Consider the following 21,096-nt stretch of genomic DNA (forward strand, 5'->3'; position numbering starts at 1 on the left):
CTAAGTGTTGTAGTGTAATGATAAAGCTTTCATATCATCACATGCAATTGCAGTGCAAAATTGTACTTAATCTCTCTCTCCTCCCCTTTCCTAACTGTATTGGACACAGACAAGTTATTCTACAAAAATAAGAAGAAAGGTGTTCAAAATCTGGTTAGCCATGGGCTCATATTCAAAAACCATGCACATAATTATCATGACATTCTTGCACCATCATAGTAATAAGAGAATGCAAAAGTTGATATCATGAATACTTTGATTTCAGTGAGCTTGCAGCCTGAACCCAAATAAAAACACATATTTCTCTTCCAGGCACACAATCAGCCTAGCTTCCAGATTTATACCAAAGCAAAAGCTTTATACTAAAGCAAGCTCGTTGTACTGCAGGTACTTCACTCAGATGATTATAATGCCATGAGGGTGCAATACATCACTCTTATTAGCCACACTGGAGCACAATGGTATCATAATTAATGGTCACAGCAGGATTGAACGCTGCCCTGACATGGAAAAGTGGGCCTACTTAAGCTCTACAAGGCATTTAAATATGCAGAGTGAATGGCACAACCCAAACCCTCCTGCTCTAAGGACAGCCCACACTCATTAGCCTGACACCTTCTGTGGCAATGATACAAGGACGCCTGGCTATACTCACACACAACACAAATGACAAGCACATACTCAAATATGTGCATGCAGACCAGCGCTATAAAATTTAAGTTACATGAGGATAAATGGAAAGGACAATCTCGTCCCTCATCATGTGCCCATCACTTCTTTTACATTTGCTGTTTTTGTCTCAGTGCTTAGTCTACACTAAATACAGATGGACATATATGTGTCAGCAACCATTATGCAAATGTTTTTGTGTAATGGCAGTTCGTCTGTATGTGTTTGTTTGCAGTCTGAATGAAGGTGCTGTGGCAGAATGTGGTGTCTGGTGCACGAGTTATTCTGTCTAGCACAGGGAAACTGTCTGTGTGGTGGGAGAACAATGCACATAAAAGGCTGTCGGAGGAAGCGTCTGGAGCTGATGTCTTTCACATGGCTCTGAATAAAACAGCAGCAAAGAGCGTGTGCATGTATCTGCATGTAGTTGTAGTCGAGTGAGAAAAACGAATCAGAGGGAAAAGCCCTCTTGCATGTGTTTGTAGATGGGACAAAATAATAAAAGTGTCTTAATCATGCCTGCTGAGATGTGCATGCACGTGAATGCTATACGTGTGGGATGGTTAAGTCCTCTAAGATTGCCGTTTGATTTGGATTTTTCTGTCCTTAACCCACCACATACTCCTCCTCTGCTCTGCATAAAGCCAGCTTTACAACTTCTACTCAGTCGCTTATACAGAAGATTCGGCTACAAGACATGCTACTACACAGCTGCCAAATGCTTAAACCAGCCACTCCTCTCCACCCGACTCATTCCAGCCTGACCATACTGAGATATCGCCTGGCTCAGTGCAATCAATTACTGTTGCAGTGAAATCATTAATAATTTCTTAATGAAAATGATTCTGTTGATCTGTTGTCTTTTAATTAAACATAATTAGTCGGCTGCTCTGAGCTGTGGTAGGGACTCCTTTAGGGTACAATTTTGTTTTAATACACTGATAATGAAATTTTACATTGTGTCAGTTGTTTAGTTATTATTCAGTCACACTATTCTGCCATGTTCCCAGATAAAAGATAATAACCCTTGCACCTCCTACTGGCTGGAGTTATTTTAAAAGAAAAAGCATTTTACATTTGAACTGTAAGATTCTGTTTCTCTTAATGCTGCACACTGTCAGGCTGCAGTACAGGAGACAGAGTTTTTTTGCTTTAATTTCTCATGGACTACAGTACCTTGCAATGTCTCTTTCAGTGCACTGACAGTGTCATTTTAAAACAGTGTCAAACAGATACTACATCTGTACAGGCAGGTCATGCTGGTTCATCTTGTCTTAGAGGTCTGTGGAGAGCTATAGAGCAAATCAAGGCATAAAAAAAGGATCTGATCATGAGGACTTGGAGAATATGAAATATTACAAAGACACAGTGAGTCTGCTAATTCGGCACAGTCCGGGCTTACGTAAAACGGCCTAGTTATGATGGTCAATTTCTACATGAACAATGGGCTAAGTTACTCTGAAGACTTATTGGACATGCTGTATCTGGATGTGGTCTGCCTTAAGAGGCTTACTGCGGGAAAGTTTAGGTGACCTCTGAATAAAGCCACATAATGTGGTCACACTGGATGTGTATGGTTTCAATGGGCTCAGACATCAGGTAACAATGGGGCAAGCACAATAAAGGCTCACGCTGAAAAAGAATAAAGTATTATACTTTAGACTGATTAATGACACTCGCCTTTAATTGTGCACCCTGCTCTGTCTGCATTTGATCTCAGCAAACGTGCTGCATATCCAAATATAGTAACTGTGATTAAAATTGTTTTGAGTCAGTTTTTTAAAAAAATACCAAAGTAAGTTGCTGATAGATTTTCAAATTCTGTGCAGCAAAAACATATAACATAACATAAAATAAATATTAACTGGATGGTTTATGCTGAATTTCACAGCACATAATCCTACTACTGTAAGAATGTAAAGTATTAACTAAGTGAATAAAGTGACAAATAAACGTCCAGTTTATTGCTGTTACGGTACTAACCTAACTTCAACAAAATAAAAGAAACTAAGTTAAAATGTAAGTCATTTGAATTGAGTAATTATACAGTCATGAAGCTGTTTAAACCTGAGTTTTCTTATTGAAGGTGTTTATAGCAATACATTTTGCCCAAAAAAAGTGAACCCTACAGAGCGGGGTTGTCCAAACTTTTTCCACTGAGGGCCGAAAACAGAAAAAAAACTAGAAAAGCACTCGGAGAGCACAGACCTCCGCCATTAGCCCTATCTCCCAATATTACGGAATCCTTTAAAAAATTCCTGGATCCAGATGGTGATCTGGATCACTTCCAAAATCTAATCAGTTCTTCCTTATGCCATTTCTGACATTTCCTGAAAATTTCATCAAAATCTGTCCACAACTTTTTGAGCTAAGTTGCTAATAAACAAACTAACAAACGAACAAACCCACCTGATCACATAACCTCCTTGGCGGAGGTAATAATGACGGTGAGACCACTTTCATGTGCCTCACCTTGAGGATATTAAAGCTAGTAAACCAATCTAATGTAGGTGAAGATATGCTAAGTGATTGAGTATGCTTGAATAGCTGGTTGATGGCTGAAAAGGCAATCGGCCAGTCAGATTAAAGATTTTGAGTAGGCCTATCAGATTTCAGGGGTCCCTCTTTAGCCCTGGCTGCCATTGTCTCTGCCACTGGTACAACTATTTGCTTCCATAAGCAACCATCAGGTTGTTAAAAATCAAGAAACTGTTATTATTTTGGCTGCCAGTATGTTTATCATTTACATAGTCGTCTCAATTTAGTCACAAAAAAACAATAAATTGCAATAAACTCTTCTTGTCAAAATGTTTGTTTACAGAATTAGAACAGTTGCACCACCTTGTGCTTAAATTAAGAAGTACAATACAGTCTAGCTCAAGCTTTACCAATGTGGGCAATATCAAATTTAGTTTTCAGAAGTGTGGCAGGCCAACCAAAAATGTACGGTGGGCCACAGTTGGCTGCAGAGGCTGATGGCTGAGATGCAGACTGGTGTTTATGTCTCTGTGTTTGTGTCGCTGTTGGAGAGAAGATGAGCAGAAATGTAAAAGAACATTTACAAAACAAGATTTACAAACATGATTTAATTGGCTAGTTTATCTATTTACGACGATTATAAAGGATGTGGTTTTTTATGGGCGGGGCTTGTGTTTAAAACGTAAATAGTCACCAACATAATGTGTTCCTGTGATCATTCATAGGTCATGATTAAAATTAAATGAATTGTGCAGCCCTAACTGATGAGTAAGCTTAGGTAGATTTAGGTAGATTTAGACTTTGTGATATTTTATCTATTTATTTATTTATTTTTTTGCATATAAGATATACATTTTGTTGTGACATTTTGTTGACACCTCGTCAAGGGGACAGAGTAAGGTGAAGAATGTGCTGGTTAGGTAGGAAACCCAAGAGGGCTCACAATTAAACCTCACCATATTACAATTAGACTTTGGAACAAAGAATATAATCAAGAAGACATTGTGATACGAGACAGATGTATACAAATGGACAAACACTAAGCATCATATGTTAAATGTTGGCTATAATAAATCCATCACAGTCTGGCTTGGCCACATTTGTTAACCACACAGCTAAAAATGTTTCCAGCATGTCTGAAACCAGAGCCTTATAGAACCTAAAGATTTGCACTTGCTACCTTCTTCCCCCCACCTCTCTCTGTCTCTCTTTCTCTCTAGGTCCCTGTCTGTGATCCTCTCTCTCTCTCCCTCTCCCATCTTGGTCTCCAGCGTTACTGTAACATATAATTACACTGCAGACTTGCTGCCTGTTTCTATAACTTCAGCAGTTCAAAGAAACTGTCGGAGTGTGGAGAAGAGCATTGTGGGAGTTCCAGGTGGATTTCTCGATAATGAGTTAGCGCAATTGTAAAGTTGAGAGTCTTAGTAAAGGCTGGCTGCTAAGGCTCTTCCTGAAAGTTTAATGTAAAACAAACAGGCCATGCTGACAGCCTGGGTAGGACAGATATTGCAGTTTTCCACTTTCACTTCAGGGCTCTCACTTCCCCTAATTTAAAAAAAACAAAGAAATTTCTAGAAAATTAGTACACATGGAATGGCAGCATGGGCTGTAATGTGGGACACTTAATATTACTCGTGATCTGCCTTCTAATGTCTTTAATTATCAGATTGCATCTATGATAACAAAGAGAGAAAAGGCACAGTTTGCTTGCAACAGTAGTTTTAGGATCCCTGAACAGCCAAAACTATGTTTTACACCATGGGGTGAGCTTGTGTTGGTGCTGATGACCGGGGGCGCCCTGTGGGGGACCTGAACACACCGACCTAATGCTTGTTACAATCCCAGCACATGTATTATATATGACACGCCATGCTGTAACTCTCAAAGGAATCACTCCGCTGTCCTTCTTGTCCATTCCTTCTGCATACTTTCACACTTCCTGAATGTCAAGTCTGAGGACACAGGATGAATATTTGTACTAAATGTAATGCAGAAACCACAGAACAGAACACCCAACAGTAAGCTACAGCCACTCAAACCAATCACCAGCCCTTACTTAGAGATACTCCCCCATAGATTCACACTGGCAAGCATCCAAAGTGAACTGCTACTATCTTTGCAGGCAGCCATACAGGGCTGAGACCACTGAAACGTGAGCCAAAACATATTTCACAGGCATACTGTTTATGGAGATATTCACTGTTTTCCATAAGTAACGTATCTCAGGGAGCAATGAAGCAGCCTACAGAGGAGAAATAGCAAAGGGGTGAAGATAAACAATCTGGACCCCAGCTTTACGAGGTGGGAAGGAAAGTTCCTGTTGAACCTTTTTCCCTTTAGTTGATCCACTACAGTATTGACATGATAAACACAATCCCAGCACTGCTTTAAAACTTAAGTGAAGCCCAAATTTTAAAATGAATTCACCGAAAGATTTGATATTTTCAGCATGCTGACTTTCAATTTCAATGTCACCTCCAGAGGGTGTCCCTCATGCAGATTGAAATGTTTAAAGTGGGCGATGGAAAGAATAGCTGGTAAAAATTGAGTCACAGTCCAGATGCAAGGCATCAAACACTTCACCACTTTCTGAACTCACTCCTGGTCCACCTAAAGAAAGTCGCCCAGAGCAAGATGTGGAACAATTTTTTGAGAGAGAGCTGGGTATAACAGACACCTAACCAATTCATCCAAAGCTTTATGGTCAAGTTGGCACAAAGTTGTTCAAGTGAGCCATGTAATTACAGCCTGATTGTAGTAGGCCTTCCTTGAAGTATCATGGTAGTATTGATTTTTGGAGATTTATTGTAAAACTCACTCAAAAGTGAACATTTTTCCATCATGCTTTCAGGGTGCAACTACGAGGCGATAGAATACTTAGAGATTTAAATTAATTCAACATCTCTGTTATCATTCCTAATCAGTTGGCAAGGGTGTGAAGAATCTTGTGGAGGATTTGCTATAATGAACTTACACAGTAAAACATTGAAACGCCTCTCACAAGGGGCTGCTAGAGATATTATTGTGTTTAATTTAATAAGGTCAAACTGGAATTGACAGGAAAAAGGAACTGTGAGAGATACACAGCTGAGGTGATAACACAGCTTGTGCTGTACTTGATGCTATCTTTAGGAGCCTTACATGAGGAGTGGCAGAGATTTTTTTTTCAAAGTAAAAAAAAACTGTTTTTGACCTTTTTTGTTTCATACAGTCAGTCTCCCAGAAAAAAAAGATTAGAAGATTTTAAAGGAGTGCATAATCTTCTTTAACAGCTTATCAAAACTTTAATGATTTGGTGATAAAGAGCACAAAGTTAAGTAGCCGGTTAAGAGGATAACTCCCCAGTGCAGTCTAGTGATTAGTAGATGAGAATTGGAAGACTGAAAATCCGGGTTGCAAATCCCACTCCTGCCACTTATTCACTTTGAGAGAGAAGAAGCTCCATTTCAGCTTTGGGGGTATTGTCACGGGGTAATCATTTTTGAAAAGTGATAAATGGAGCCTTTTTCCTTCACCCTTTGGAATCCAAAACACATCTTTATTTATGTATTTATTTTGCTGTGTCTCTCTGGTTGAAACCCGTCAAGACCCAATTACAGCCGCAGAAGCCTGGTGCTTTCATGAGAAGTGACAGTACAGACCGAAGTGTCAGGGCAACAGTTTAAGCATCATCCCATACAATTTGCAGCAGGGAAGGCTCTCTTCAGATCCCCGCAGATCCATGTTGGGCTGTTTTAATGAGGCTTTTCTGAACAATACACCTGATTAAGGAGTGTGCAGTCAGTCATTTGTGGCAGAAAATGATTTTCTGACAGGTATGTGGAGTTTCTTTTGCAGCATAAAAATCCATATCTGGTAGGGATCATATGATTTCTTAACACAGTTCAGTAAGAAAACAAATGAAGCAGAGTGGCTTCACTTGTGCTTATCTGCGCTTAGATAGGGATTCACTTGGTATAAAAGAGGTGCATTAATTACCTCAGAAATCTAAAGACCATTAACTTTGAGTGTCAAGTGATGTTTCTCAGTTCTTAATCAGAATTTCAGTGCAACAAATTACTCCTTAAAGTGAGACAGATATGGTGTAGGAGTCTGAGCATGCACGCCTCCTTGTGTGTCCCTGCACATGCGTTTTTTTGTATATTTTTGACTTTGAGGCAAGGAGAGCGAGAAAGAGGCGAAAAAAGACAGAGAGAGACAGACGGAGAGGAAGACGGGCAGGAGTGGAGGATGGAGAATTGTCAGTGTCTTTGCAGTGGTGCTGTGGTGTGGTGTGGTGTGGTGTGTTGCGCTGCAGAGAGATAACAGGATGTCGGCGCTGCTTGCTTACCTTTGCTGTACACCACACAGTTGTTTTTGTTGTCTTCCGCTCCCTGCCAAGTCACATCCAGCAGCCACCTGGGGCCCGTGCTCAGCACCACCGGGACAGTGCTTTTCGTCTTCTGGACGGGGACAGATAACAAACAGTAATCATTTGCTTATTTTGGTGATTAAAGACGCATTAATAACCACTGAGTTTTGGTCCTCAGCTGCGATGAAGGGACCATTTTAAAGACTATACAGTGTTTAACTCTCGTCTACCCAAAACAGACATTACATTGTCGAGAAGATTTGAGAATCAGGGCGGGTTTTGTGCTCTTGTTTGACTTATTTGAGAGGTGACAACTGGGTGCAGGAGCCTGGCCTTTCATGAAAAAAATATTCCCATTAAATCCAAATCAGCTCTCTTGGATTAAGAATAATATCTAAGGTGTTTTGGGTGTATTCAAAGAAAGAGAGAAAGAGATGGTTCCTCACAGAGAAAGGGTTGAACTTGGGGCGTATTGTGCCTCACTATCACCTTCATCTGAAACAAGCAGGGAAGAATTCAAAGAATCAGTATCCATTTCAAAGGGTGATTTAGGTCATAGTTTTTCTAATGTGCTGGAAAAATTATTCTCAACGTGTAGGGGTCATTTTTCTTCTTGGTCAGAGGTCAAACGAGGATTTTTATTCCTCAGGAAGAAAAAATAAAACAGGGAATGCAGTATCCGCCATAATAGATTCATTCAATGTAATGCAAACCCATTTTGTTTAATAATTCATATCCTCATTTCAATTACTATAGTGTTCTACTGTGCTGTTTGACAACATTGTCTTTGCATCTTGCAAAATGATTTGTTGGAGGAGGAGTTCTGTGGTTGTGGTGGTGGTGGTGGTGGTGGGGGGTATCAGACAGCCGGGTTTAGTAGCCTAGAACTCTGAGGGAAATGCCAGCATTTCAAGGCCATTACTTTTGAATCCAGGGGCCCTTCTTCATTAGGATGATACAGAAATAGTTTAGCAAAGAGAAAATGGGTTAGGGTGCAATCTCGACACTTCATTCCTTTTTCCATCTGAGGCAGGCAGTGACAGAACACTGTCCATCTTGCCTAATGCAACAGAAAAATGCTACTCCCTCTTGTGCTTTTCACTTATTTCCCCCCCCGTTAAAGGCAACAACCTTCAAGGATAAATGCAAATGTCACTTGAGCATGTTAAAGGTCTGAATTGGCCCAGATATGCACAAGAGATGAGCACTGTGCTCCCGCAGCGCGCCTGCATGCTTCCCCCTCCTCTTCCTCCTCCTCATCCACCTGCCCATTTCTTTTCCATGAACTCTATCTATTCTGAGGCTGGCAGACAGACTGATTTTTAGGAGTATTATTTTCACATAGAAAATATGATAGCAGACTACAGCAAAATTAGAAAAAATGTCAGGAAAAACATATATATTTACGTGTTTGTGTATCACTTTGAAAACTACGTTCTGGCAAACCCAGCTGATCACACGAACAAAGTAAATTCGGTATGCTGATAATCTTATTCCTTCTCCTGGCTTCTTCTTATCCTGTGTTGGCTGAAGATGACAGAGAGGGGACCACTGTAATTTGAGGCATCCACGATTTCACATTTCAAATTAGCTTCACAATAAAGTCTTCTATCTGGCTAACCTGAAAATCTCACACCCCTGTCAAAGGAGCAGAGCAGACTGGCCGATTGTTGCTAGGACAACTATCTAAAATAGGAATCAGATTAACCCTTCCTTAGATCTCCAGACTGGAGCCATCTCTTATTCAGCAGTGTGAGGCCTCTCTACGGTCCCTCTGAGCCTCTGGGAATTGAAATTCTAGCTGCTCTTAATGTGGCCAATGGAGACAAAAGCTGCATTAACTGAACATCTTCACATTGTAAGAAATGATCAAACATTACTTGTAATATGATTTTTTTTTTTTTTTTTGGTTATTGCAGAAAAAACAACATCCAAGTCTATGTGCAATGTCTCATTCTGATTAAACAGAAATGTCTTCATTTTCTTTTGTCAGAAACAGAGCAGCAACAAGCCGTGGCAGTTTCATAATGCACGTATTTTGACAATAGCGGCCTATGTGCTGTGTAAGCATGCTGCAAGTATCAGGCATCACAAAGACAAAGAGAAACTACGCCATGCATACTTTGGATTAAGACACAATGGCGTCAATGCAGGAAGGAGGGCCTTCACATGAAAACATTGGAACCACTGACATCAGTTGTAAAGGTCAACAACAAAAAGTCCTCCTCCCTTTTCTGTGTATTTTAATATATAAAGACAGGCTGTTGCTACTGATCTTTGTAATGCCTAAAATAAATAAAGACAATAAAAACATCTATATTAGAGAAACTGTGTTTGTTTATAGAGATATAATGTTTAATATCAGTTTGCAGGCTATCATCCCTGTCAGAGCTTGTAGATGCCCTCTGGACTTCCTGTCTATGTGCTGTGTTATGGTTAATCCACCCTCTGCTTTCACTCCAGTGGTTTCAATACTCTCCGGTATTTTTTTTTTTTTTTCTCTGAGCTCTGTTACCGTTCCTCGTGTAAGAGATACAGTGACCAAAACAGTGTAGTCAGCGAGGAAGTGATTACAAACTGATGCTCCAAATTCGCTGTAAAATGAAAATCAATATTTTCACAAGTTGCTGCAACATAAAAGATAACCTTCATTGATTTTTCTGGACTTAGGCGTCTGTGATAAAATCTAATATAAATTTTCAGCCACACGGATTTGGATCAGAGCGGGGCAGGGGCTGAACGATAAGTTCCGTGCACATCCCTCAGAGTTGGATTTTTTTCCCTCCACTTTACCTCTTCCAAGGCAAGGCTGTGCTATTTATAATTGGCCCTGTGTGAGCAAAAGCTTCTATCAGGAATCTGTTCTAATTTTTATTACTGAGAAGCTAAAGCCTGTTCCAGATAATTTGGAAATTTCAGGGGAATTGTGATAGAGCTGATGGCACAGCCGGACTGACTCCAGAAAGGAGCTAACCTGTAATAGCCTCTGTGGCTGCGCTGATTAAATGTTGCCATAGATGAAAGACCTGCCATCACCGCAATAAATTAACCAATCACACAAATCCCAAGTCGCTACTAATCCCTCCTTGATACCATGATCCTCTGATCAGCTGAAGGAGGTGAAGAAGAAAGTGGCTTGTGACACTCAGCCTTCCTCTAACTCTCTGCTTTCCTGTGTAAACAACAAGCTAATGATATCACGGCTGACCATTTCACCACTACTGGCTACTCTTAACCTGCTTCATGGTCAGGCCAGGTGAAATCGATACAAACCTTAGTGAGAGGGATTATTTCCCCTCATCATCTTTTTTTTCTTTCCACCAAGGTCACTAACTAGCACTGTATCCATCTTGATCCCACAGCTGCAGGATTTAGACGACTGAGAGATCAAAACCACCCTGTCTGGATTCAGTCTTTGGATTTGAACACTGAGCTTTAAGCATTCACATGCGATCAAGTAGCGCCATTTTAAAAATAAAAACACCAGGTCAAATAATAACTGCTTTGGAGTAACCTGGTTGCACTCTTAAAAATGACTGATTTCCTCTGCATACATACTTTGTTCCTTTCCAGTTAGTAGCAGAAAAAAATAAAAGGCTTATGAAAGTGTTATGTCCAGTTTATATGTTCTCTGTTTCTAACATAGGAGTGAGGATAAAGAGTTGGTACCTGTTTTACCAGTCAGTTTACAGAAGACATCACGCTCACACCTTGATAACATCCTTTACAATTAGTTGTTCACTGCGATGAAACAAATTGCATGTGGTCAACTGGAAATTTCATTAAGGAAGATTTTCCTCTAGCCCTCGTTATCGCTTGGTGTATTAATATTTTCCTAGCCTCAAGGATGGATGGCTTGCAAAGGTCTTTTTTTTGTTGAATAAAACAGCCAGAGCTAACCTCACAATCTGTGTTCCTCCTCTTCCATACATGCTTGGAAAAAGAGCAGAATTTTGAGTTAGGGGGCTGTGCATTTTTTAACTGTACCCTGAAATAAGATTCTCGGTCAACACCTCTAATAAAGTGGGGAATACCTGTGTTGTTTCTGTTCTTTTCAACCCGTCGAGATGGCTGCTTACATCTGCTTGAATTAAAAGATAGCTACATACAGTTTCCATTCCTTTTTCTTCCTCCTCTTTCCTCTCTCTAAAGCTATAGCCCCTGCTATTGGGTGAATAAATAACAAAAATATGCAGGAATTGCACACTAATTCCTTTCAGAGATAGATCTTGGCTGGTGCCCTGTCATAAATCAGAGAATTTCGATATGAAATGAGGCAAGTTGCTCTAATCATTTCTGCATTTCAAATTGGATCACTGGCTCAATCGCTTGGCTTTTAAACTGCTTGCCTAAGAGCAAATGTGAGGTGGGAGATAATTCAGCTGAAATCTCTGCCTGCTCTGTGCGGCAGTTAGTTTACTGCTTGAGTGCAAGAGAATGCTTTTTTCTTCCCTTAGCCCATCTTTCTCTTTTCAACTTTGTTAAATTGACTTTTCATTTTAAAATCGATTAAACTGAGAGTCACTGCTGTTCCCGGAATCTTTAAAGGGACACACATAACTGTGCGCATGTGCCTTTATTTAGTAGCTGCTATCATGGCAACACTATGAGGAATAAATATTTCCTCATTTAAATCACCTTTTATCCTGCTGACTGGGCCATAAGCATCAAAGTTCATGTGCTGCATTAGCTATTACTTATTTCACTCAAGCTAATGCTCACACTGACACTATTTAGAATGACTGAGGATGGAAGGGCATGATCACTGTATGTTATTTTTTGGGTGCTGAGCAGTTATAAGGGATATCAACGACTGGCTGCTGTGCTTGTTGATTAAGAGCTATTAAGTAGGGTTTTATTTTCTACATTTTGTTTGCTTTATTATAAATCTTTGCTTTCTAAAATGGGCTGGGAAGAGGGAATAGAGATCCAGCAGTAGGCTGTACTCTATCCAGCCCTCCAGGCACATTGTGAATCTCTAACTCTAAAGCCAAACAGTTAAGTGTAAGCTCAACCTGCCCTGTAGACAAGAAGCCCTCCTCCACCCTTGGTACCTTTCATTTCCTTCTTTCTTTTGTATTTCATTTCACTCCCATCCTTTACTACAGTGGGTCCCAACCTTTTTTTCTTAGGGACCCCCCACTTATATCTAAGAAAAATTAAGCCCCGCCCCCCAGAACCCACTTGGAAAAATTAAACATCAGTTTTAATTGTTTTCAATGACAAAATCCAAACACAGTAGGCCTACATAAAAGATCTATGTATAAACTATCCATTATTATGACAGCATATAAGGACCATATAAAAAAGTGGAGTATCTTTTGATTTTAAAAAATCACAATTTTCAGGTTTAAAAAGTCAAAAATAGCCAGTTGCATGGAAAAAAATCATACCAGATGACACTTTTTCCTTGCACAAGTCCTGCAGTTGAAAGTCTAATTGAATGACACTTCTCACTGGGACAGATCAATAAGGAAATACTTGTGATTTTAGTCCAGAATAATCAGATTATCATTATTATCTGGATTAAGAAGAGACATTTCTGTAAAATAGGATTATCCAACCACTAATTTCAGTTTGGTGCCATACGAATTATTGACTTTATAATGTTGTTAATTTATAACTTTAAAAACCTGATTTTTTTTTTCTAGTTAATGTCAAAATGTACAACTTCTTACATTCAGAAATTTCCTGTTTTTTCTTGTAAATGTATGAAGCTTTTTGTAAAGCTATTTAAACCCAGACATTCAAGGTTTGGTTTCTTGTAAATAGATGACTTTACAACATCAAAAATATCTTTTATTCACTCAAAAATTTTAACTTTTTCTCAAAAATCAAAGGATTCTCTTGGCTTTTTTATCCTGAAAGGTGATCCCAATATGCTCTGATACTTTTTGTTTCAAATTATGTTTTAAAAAATATACAGTGCTTGACAAATTTATTAGACCACCACCCAAAGTAAGGTTTATGCCACAGCTGCCCTAAATTAACAGCATTGGTAATTATTAAAATCATTTTTTGTTTTTGCAATTGTTAATACACCAATATGTAGAAGCTCTTTAACCCAAATGATATTTTTAATGCTAAAATAGAATTATTATTGTTATCCATGGATTTTCAAATTTACTGATTTACAAAAAAACTGAAAAAATCGTGAAGCACATTATTATTTCTTGATTAATATGTGAAATTATAGTTATTTACTTGCATTCCTGAACAGAAAAATGAGTTTTAGTGGTTGAATGTTATGCTTGATTCATTTCTGACTTCTCAGAGAAGCCCAGTGAGCCGGCTCAAATTTGGGTATGAAAAGGTGAATTCAGTTTGAAATTCCTCATTCCTGTTCAAAATGGTAAAACATGGAGAGCTCAGTGAAAATGAAAGAGTCCGTATTAAAGCACTTCATGATGCCGGATGGTCTCTGAGACAAATATGACAGGTGGTCTAATAAATTTGTTAAGCACTCTACGTACATCTAATTCTGACAACCTCAGAGTGGACAGGACCCGACAACCCCCCTTGACATCTTTAGTGCCCCCCTAGGGGTCCACTGACCCCATATTGGGAACCGCTATTCTAGGGTGGCCCTATTACACTGTGGTACATTTTTTCTGTCATCATGATTTTTTTGACACACTCAGAGCAGACAGGAACCAACACCCCCCTTGCTGGGAATCACTGCTTCACTAAACATCTCCCCCCTGTTTTAATTATTTCACTATAGTCTCTAAAATCATTTTATCTCTACTCCTCCTCTCCTCTCTTATGTCAGTTGTCTTTCCTCTAATATTTGTACATCACCCACACAACTCTCTCCTGAACAAGTCCAAACCTCCACTCTCTTCCCCAGCCCTTCAGCATCATGCACAGCATCCCCAACTTTCTTTGTTATGGATAATGTTAAATTCAACTTCAAATGCCTGCCTCCAAAACTTTGGATAGTGTGTGTCCTAAGAATCAATTGTAGTTGTAAACAAGAGACAGCTGCATTTTAAAGCATGTGCTCCAGGACTCAATCATGTTTCAGAGGTGTATAGACTCACATGTATTATTTGTCAGCCTTGGTTAGGGGACAGAACAGCCCTGTCGCTTCACTACTCTCCACTTGAATTACTCAAAATTTCCCATTTGAATTCAATTGGGAAGGACTTGTTTGATCTTTTGCATGTAAGTTAGGACTGAGTCCTCGAGCTGCATGAAACTGTGTGAGGGAACATAATAGGGAACCCACAGCCAGTAATGTTCACCTGTATGGATATTACCGCAGCCCCTAGGGGTCAAAGTGGCAGGTAGCATATTCTCTGGACAGATCCACTCTTTCTCCGTCAGGAATAAACATATGGATGGGGGATTTTTCCTTTCAAAAAGAAAGAAAGGGACCTAAGAGGTCATCAGCCAATGGGGCAACAACAAATCCCTGCTCACACAGAGAACCAGGATAGGATGAGTTAATAAAGACAAACAATAACATGGAAGGAATGATGCTTGAATAAAGCTCCAGACTTCAGTTACACCTCTGTGCCCCCTGTAGGTATTGCATTTTTATTTTCTTTTGAACTCTCCTCTTTTTCTGTTGGTAAATTTCATGAAGCATTAGAAAGGCATTTTCTGAGTTTATATTTCAGATGACTCAGTCAGTGTGTCCAATCTCACCTCCTGATTCAAACTGGGCTTCAGTCCATATCTTAGCATTCAGAATAATAATTATAATAAACATAGAACAAATTTAAAACCCTATGAAGAGAGGTGAGACGGTCTAGAGAAAGGAAGTACATGAAATGCAAAGCAAATGTAACTCTGTTCTAATGAAGACCAGCCTGAACAAAGGCATCTGTGATTTGCATACCACCTGATAGTCTACATTTTGCCGCAGTGTTCAATAGTTTGATCCATGGCTGCACTTTAGAGAAATGGGGTCTTTCTAAATCCCTCGTAAAAGACCAACAATATTTACACCAAGTAAAGTAAATAAGATAAAGATGGTGAACTTGCCCCTCACTAAATGCATTAGACGTGAACTCTCTTATCAGAGTCTCAGCACACGGACTGTTAAAAGATGGGTTTCTGAGCTGGAAATGGTCTTTGTTACCCAATTAGTTTGCAGACGACCCCTTGGTATAATATTTCTGCTTTGACTTTTTCATACACATCCATCTAATGAGGCGCCGCCGGACCACCAGGGAGGGTATGGACACTGTCCAGACCTTCATCTCCTCCAGAACCTATCAGCTTTCTTATCTTCAATGCTAACCTTTTTTTGTTGGAAGACTTGAATTTTTCTGCTTGGTTATTCATCCGTCCAGAGTCATTTTGACAGGGCTTTGTCTAAGGTAGGCCCAGCGCCAACTAGGCTGAGCATCAGAGGGCTAAGGCCAGAATGAGGGACAGCAAGGACTTATCAAGGTCTACCAGCAGGGGTTTGCCTCCCTGTAGGGAGGCTGTCCTTCTTCCTCTGAAGGAGGCAAAGCAAGCAAAGCCTCTGTGGTTCTCCACTTCCCATGCCAACAGGACCAAAAGAGAAAAAGAGGTGGAAAATTGACATATTTCTAAGGGTGGCAATTTCAATGTATAGAAAGCTCTTTGCTGTAAGCAAAAATACAGGGATGACTTCCACTCTACATCTGTTAACTTCCCTCAGAAGGGATGATAAGGGCCATGGCTTTACATTCCTGAAATCTCAGCTGGTAGAGCCTGTTGTGCTTGCTGCCACTCGCTTCCTGCTGGAATGCCATGTGTACTCTCATGGATTCCACTGTAGATGTCATCCAGTGTCGTTTTTTATAAATCGACAGGCCACGACGTCAAGCTCTGCCATATATTGGAGATCAGCTTATCTCATGCAAGCCATCATCAGCTGATTCTATCTAAGCCTGCTATTGGCTAATCATACTCATGCTGCCATATTTAAACTGCTCCAGCCTGGCTATGTTTTGCTGCTTCCTCCTGCAAGCTGCTTTTTGCATCCCTCCTCCACCCCAGCTCCTCCTCCATGCTTCATCTGACCGAATCAATGTCATTCTGTTGCATGTGTTTCTTCAGATTTCTGATTTAAGATGAATAATTGCTCAAAAATGTTGGTGCAAAGGCAGACAGTTCACACCAAGAGAGTTGTGAGAATGGGCATGGAAGTTTGGAGGGAAGGGGGTTAGGTCTGGCTAGCAAGAGCCCAAAGGAGGTGGGATCCTTAATGGGCCTGAAAAAAGAGAAAAAAATGATTTAGATTTAAAGTTGTTTCTCTCTAAGCCATAACTGTAATAAGTAAGAGAGTATTCATGGAACAAATCAACGCAATAAACAACTCCTAATAAGAATTTTAGTATTTTAATTCTGCTACTTTACAACTCTTTGGAAGAAAGGAACAACTATATAATGCAAGAACAGGATTTCTACAAAATGTGGTCTTTATTTTAGAGGAATAACACTTTAAAAACTTCCCTGGTCAAAGTTTAACTCCAAGCACCGCTCTCTATCTCTATCTTTGGAAAGCATACAGCCATTGCAGTGAGCACAAAACAAATCAGTGAGTCCTGCCGTGCTTATCACAGGCCCTACAAAATCAGTTTGAGTCGTTGTGTTGTGATGCAAGGAAGGAAAAATGTCAGGCTCACTTGTAGATCAAGTCAACCATGCATTATCTCTCAAACAGTGAGCTTGGCTGTGACCATAATAGCTCTGACTACCTTACTGACTGAGTGCTTCACTGCTAATATGTAAAGCTGTTGGAGGCAGAGTTTCAGCCATAAACACTAAAGGTCCTATTTTGATGGCATAAAATACACAGTCCAGAGTGTGTGGCACAAAGAGATTTGGAGCTGTCAGACTAGATTTTAGTAGTTATGCACCACTAGGTCTGGGTGTAGAGGTAGGGGCAGAGGACAAGCCTGGATGTGTCATATGACTACTCACAGGTGTGTTTTAGCATTAAACATGAATCAAACCAATCAGAGGCTCTCATTCCTTTTATGAACCAGGTGAACCTGCAGGTTGATGCATTGGTATTTACACGGTGGATTTCAGTCTTAACTCTTGTATAGACGACGCTCCAGCTGGTCAAGCTTGTCTCTTTGCCACTGAAACCACAAAAATGTGTTGCATTTTTGTGTTTCACTAAAACATTAAACATGATATATAAAAAAAATGTGGTTAACATTTCTGCACAAGCTGCTAAACTGCAATCTCATTTATGATCAGATTCTTTATCCTCAAAGTCAGCGGTGGGCAGGATCTATGCTGACTCCTGTTTTGTGAGCTCAATATAAAAAAACCTGGGCCGATAATATTGCTTAATTTTCCTGATGTAATCCCTGTCTATATTCCATAATACAGCAGTTCTTAACCTTTTATCCATTGAGCCCCCTTCACATATCTGAGAAGAGCTGTGGCCCCCCACGACCCACATGAAAGAATAAAGGGACTTACTGCTGTCAAAAAAATTCACATCAATTTGAATTTTTTCATCATTTACAGCCAAACAAAATAGCCAAAACACAAGTGTTATTACCAAAAGATGCTTATATGAACCATTTGTGTGTTTAATCATGATTTTAGATAGTTTGAAAGACCCTAATTTTAACAACCTCTGAGCAGACAGACCCTCACACCCCCCCTGAAATCTCTGGCGCCCCCAAAAGGAGGGTCCTAGACCCCAGGTTGGAAACCAATAAGAAGTAACACTCATAGTTAATAATGTTTTTTGCATGTAGAATAAATCTTTGATATATTGTATAAACATGCATGCGATTTATTATAAAAACAACTATCTGTTGTATGAGATTGTATGAATGTTTCATCTTCCAGCCCTTTATTCCATGAAAAACTCTATTTGGTAATAAAAGCAAATGCAGTGTTGTTACACTGTGGAGGAGGTGAGCTGTTGTGTATCCTGTGTGGAACAAGCTCATTAGAAGTGTATTATGAACCACAGATGTACAGTATGCCCAAATGTCCAAAAAACAATCTCTCAATATCAGGAACACAGTGCGCCACAGACTTGAGAGTTTAGAGCGGGCATTAGGAAGTCTAAGATTAGGTTATGTTCTGCATTCTCAGGGTAGAAATGCACCAGCTTTTCACCGGAACTTGCTCCTGATATTTTCAGATAACCCAAAATCTGCCGTGATACAATTTTGATTCAACCTGAATTTCACAGTTACAGAAAAAAGCCGTTTTAGCTGATTAATTTGTGAAAAGTTTCTGTATTCAATAAAGAACAAGACCTATGTTTTGCTGTTTTTATGGTTCTTGCAGCAGCAGAAAACATCCCTTGGTGGGTGAGAAGTGATTTCTACATTGAGAAACACTGCCATAAAGTCCAGGTATTGATCTGTTTATGACTATGCCAAGTGTGAAAATATAAACATTCGGAAAACTTAAACTATTTTTGTGTCCAGAAAGTAGTGAAATATTCATGCAGAAATTTTAGAAGTTTATTAAAAGTCACAGATACACGGCATCAGGCAGGAATTTTAAAAAACAGCCTTCATCTAAATCCTGGGCGAGCCTCTCCTGTATGGTCCTTTCCCATGAAGTGATCCAGCTTGGTTCAGCACAGTTTTGCCATATTTTAGCATTAAACTCATCCTACCCATGTTTCCTCAGATGATGTTTATCTTACCAACCTCCAGTCTTGCTCGTCGGGGAAATCTGTCTCTTTTTAGAGATCCAGATCGTGTGGGTCAGCTCAGTAGAGCTGGTTGTTTGGCTTTTATGTCGTATATGCAGACTTTGGCTACTGGTTATATGCTTTTGTACTGCAAAATAGTGACAAAAACACAGAGGTTTTCTGGGTTTAAAATACAATTTTTGATAGTCCGTATGTTTGGACAGACACTGTTTTGCACCCAATTATTACCAAAAACGCACTAAATTCCAGGAAGGAAGTGTACCCATGTGTTACGCTGTATAGCCTAGCTTCCTGGCCAGCACAACCAGTGAGTCCTTCTTAAAGGAGCAATGCTCACTGAAATCACTGGATACTAATACCACTACTAGTGCTATGAACTTCATACGACTCGGCTTATAAAATACTGGAACATCCCTTTAATAAGTAGACAGACTACAGCCCCTGCGGTCACAGAGCGATCGCTAGCTTAAAATCAGTAAAACCACAGCATCAATCCAACATTTGCCCGCTTCACTCCTCTCTAGTTTGAGCCAAAAGACACAGAACTCTTCTTTGATACTCTTTGTCATCTGAGAATGACAAAACATGCCGTACATTATGGCTTTTGAATTGTTTAAGGCACAAAATAAGACATTAACGGCTTTTATTATTGCTTTCTAATCTACCGCTGTTCAGTCTAAGTCAGTGTTACTCAACCCTGCTCAACTTTAGAACCAGATTGTGGAAATAATACCTTTGCAAGAGCCACAATCCAAACCTGGAGGGGGTCTTACTTGCGATGGATCATTTCAGAGATAAAAATTTCCTATTTTGTGTTTGTTTTTTTTTACTCTGCTCTTATCCATTGGTTAATTAATCAACCAATCGATGCATGGATGTACATCGCTGGATAGTTACACCTCTAGTGACCACTGGGTGTAAGAAAGAATATCAAACGGAAAAAAAAGAAAGGCACCTTTCTGCTGCCATGATAGTGCCCTAAAACTTTGAAAGTTGAGGATTGGTGGATAAATATAGCCGAACTTAAATAGATAGATTAAATAAATAAATAAATAAAACTAACAAACTTATCAACAGTGCCATCAGTGTTAAAAATCCCACTTTTTAAGGTTGCCTTCAATAAAATGTGCTAGGATGCGGATGTATAAAAGCATGAAAACCATTGATAATGCTAAAGATAGATATGGACACCATTAAACAAGAAAAAGCATGCCAGATAATTTCCATTTTACCCATCTGAAGAGACCCGAGCCTTGATATTGGTTGAAACCCAAGAAATAATTGATGCATGCAATCACAAATTGGTTCCCCGCCTAAAATTTGGGCCCATTATTTCATTAGATGGAGCCACATTCATTGTGCCAAAATTATTTCTGTGTCCGACACACAAATTCAAATCCTGTTAGTCTTGATAAAGTGTGTTGTTTTCAAACAGGTTCAGAGACAGTGCTACTTAGAAACAGAAGGCAAAGTCCACCTTTTAATGCAAACATGAATCAAAAATTGTATCTGTTGAAGAATTGAATCTGTTGATTTTTTTTGTATTTTTGTTTAATGATTTGTTTGTGCGTTCATATTCGGGGCTATGCGTCTGTGTCATTTAGCCATCATGCTGCATTGAGGTCCTATCCTGGGGTGCCTTCTTGCATATGTAATTGGATGTTACTGTAAATAATTGCCTGTGCATGTGCCAGTGTGATGATGGTGATGATTTGTGTGTATGTGTGGCTGTGTGTAGAACATGTGTGTCTCATCCTCTGTGTGAGTATGTTTGTGTGTACGCGAGAGCATCTGCCCCATCCGTACTCCACTCTCAAGTCCCACTGATTCTCCTTTCCAGCCATGTTGAATCCTCTTTTCCTTATCAGGCGAGCCCAGGCCTGCATCAGGCTCTCCTTGCTATGACAGAGGCTACAACAATAGGCCTGCGATACCGCTGCTTAGCGCTGCGTTTCGGAGGGGAAACCTGCCA

The 21,096-nt window shown here is 39.7% G+C and overlaps 1 protein-coding gene across 1 annotated transcript in view; it reads right to left on the minus strand.

Moving 5' to 3' along the window:
* Nucleotides 1–21,096, minus strand: part of zfpm2a (zinc finger protein, FOG family member 2a) — a 162,933-nt gene that overhangs the window by 56,761 nt on the left and 85,076 nt on the right. The window contains exon 5 of the mRNA XM_041794381.1: nucleotides 7,481–7,592. Coding sequence (XP_041650315.1) covers nucleotides 7,481–7,592 — 112 coding nt within the window. The remainder of the gene's footprint in view (nucleotides 1–7,480; nucleotides 7,593–21,096) is intronic.

Source organism: Cheilinus undulatus, linkage group 8, assembly GCF_018320785.1.
Source record: "Cheilinus undulatus linkage group 8, ASM1832078v1, whole genome shotgun sequence".
NCBI classification, from domain to species: Eukaryota; Metazoa; Chordata; class Actinopteri; order Labriformes; family Labridae; genus Cheilinus; species Cheilinus undulatus.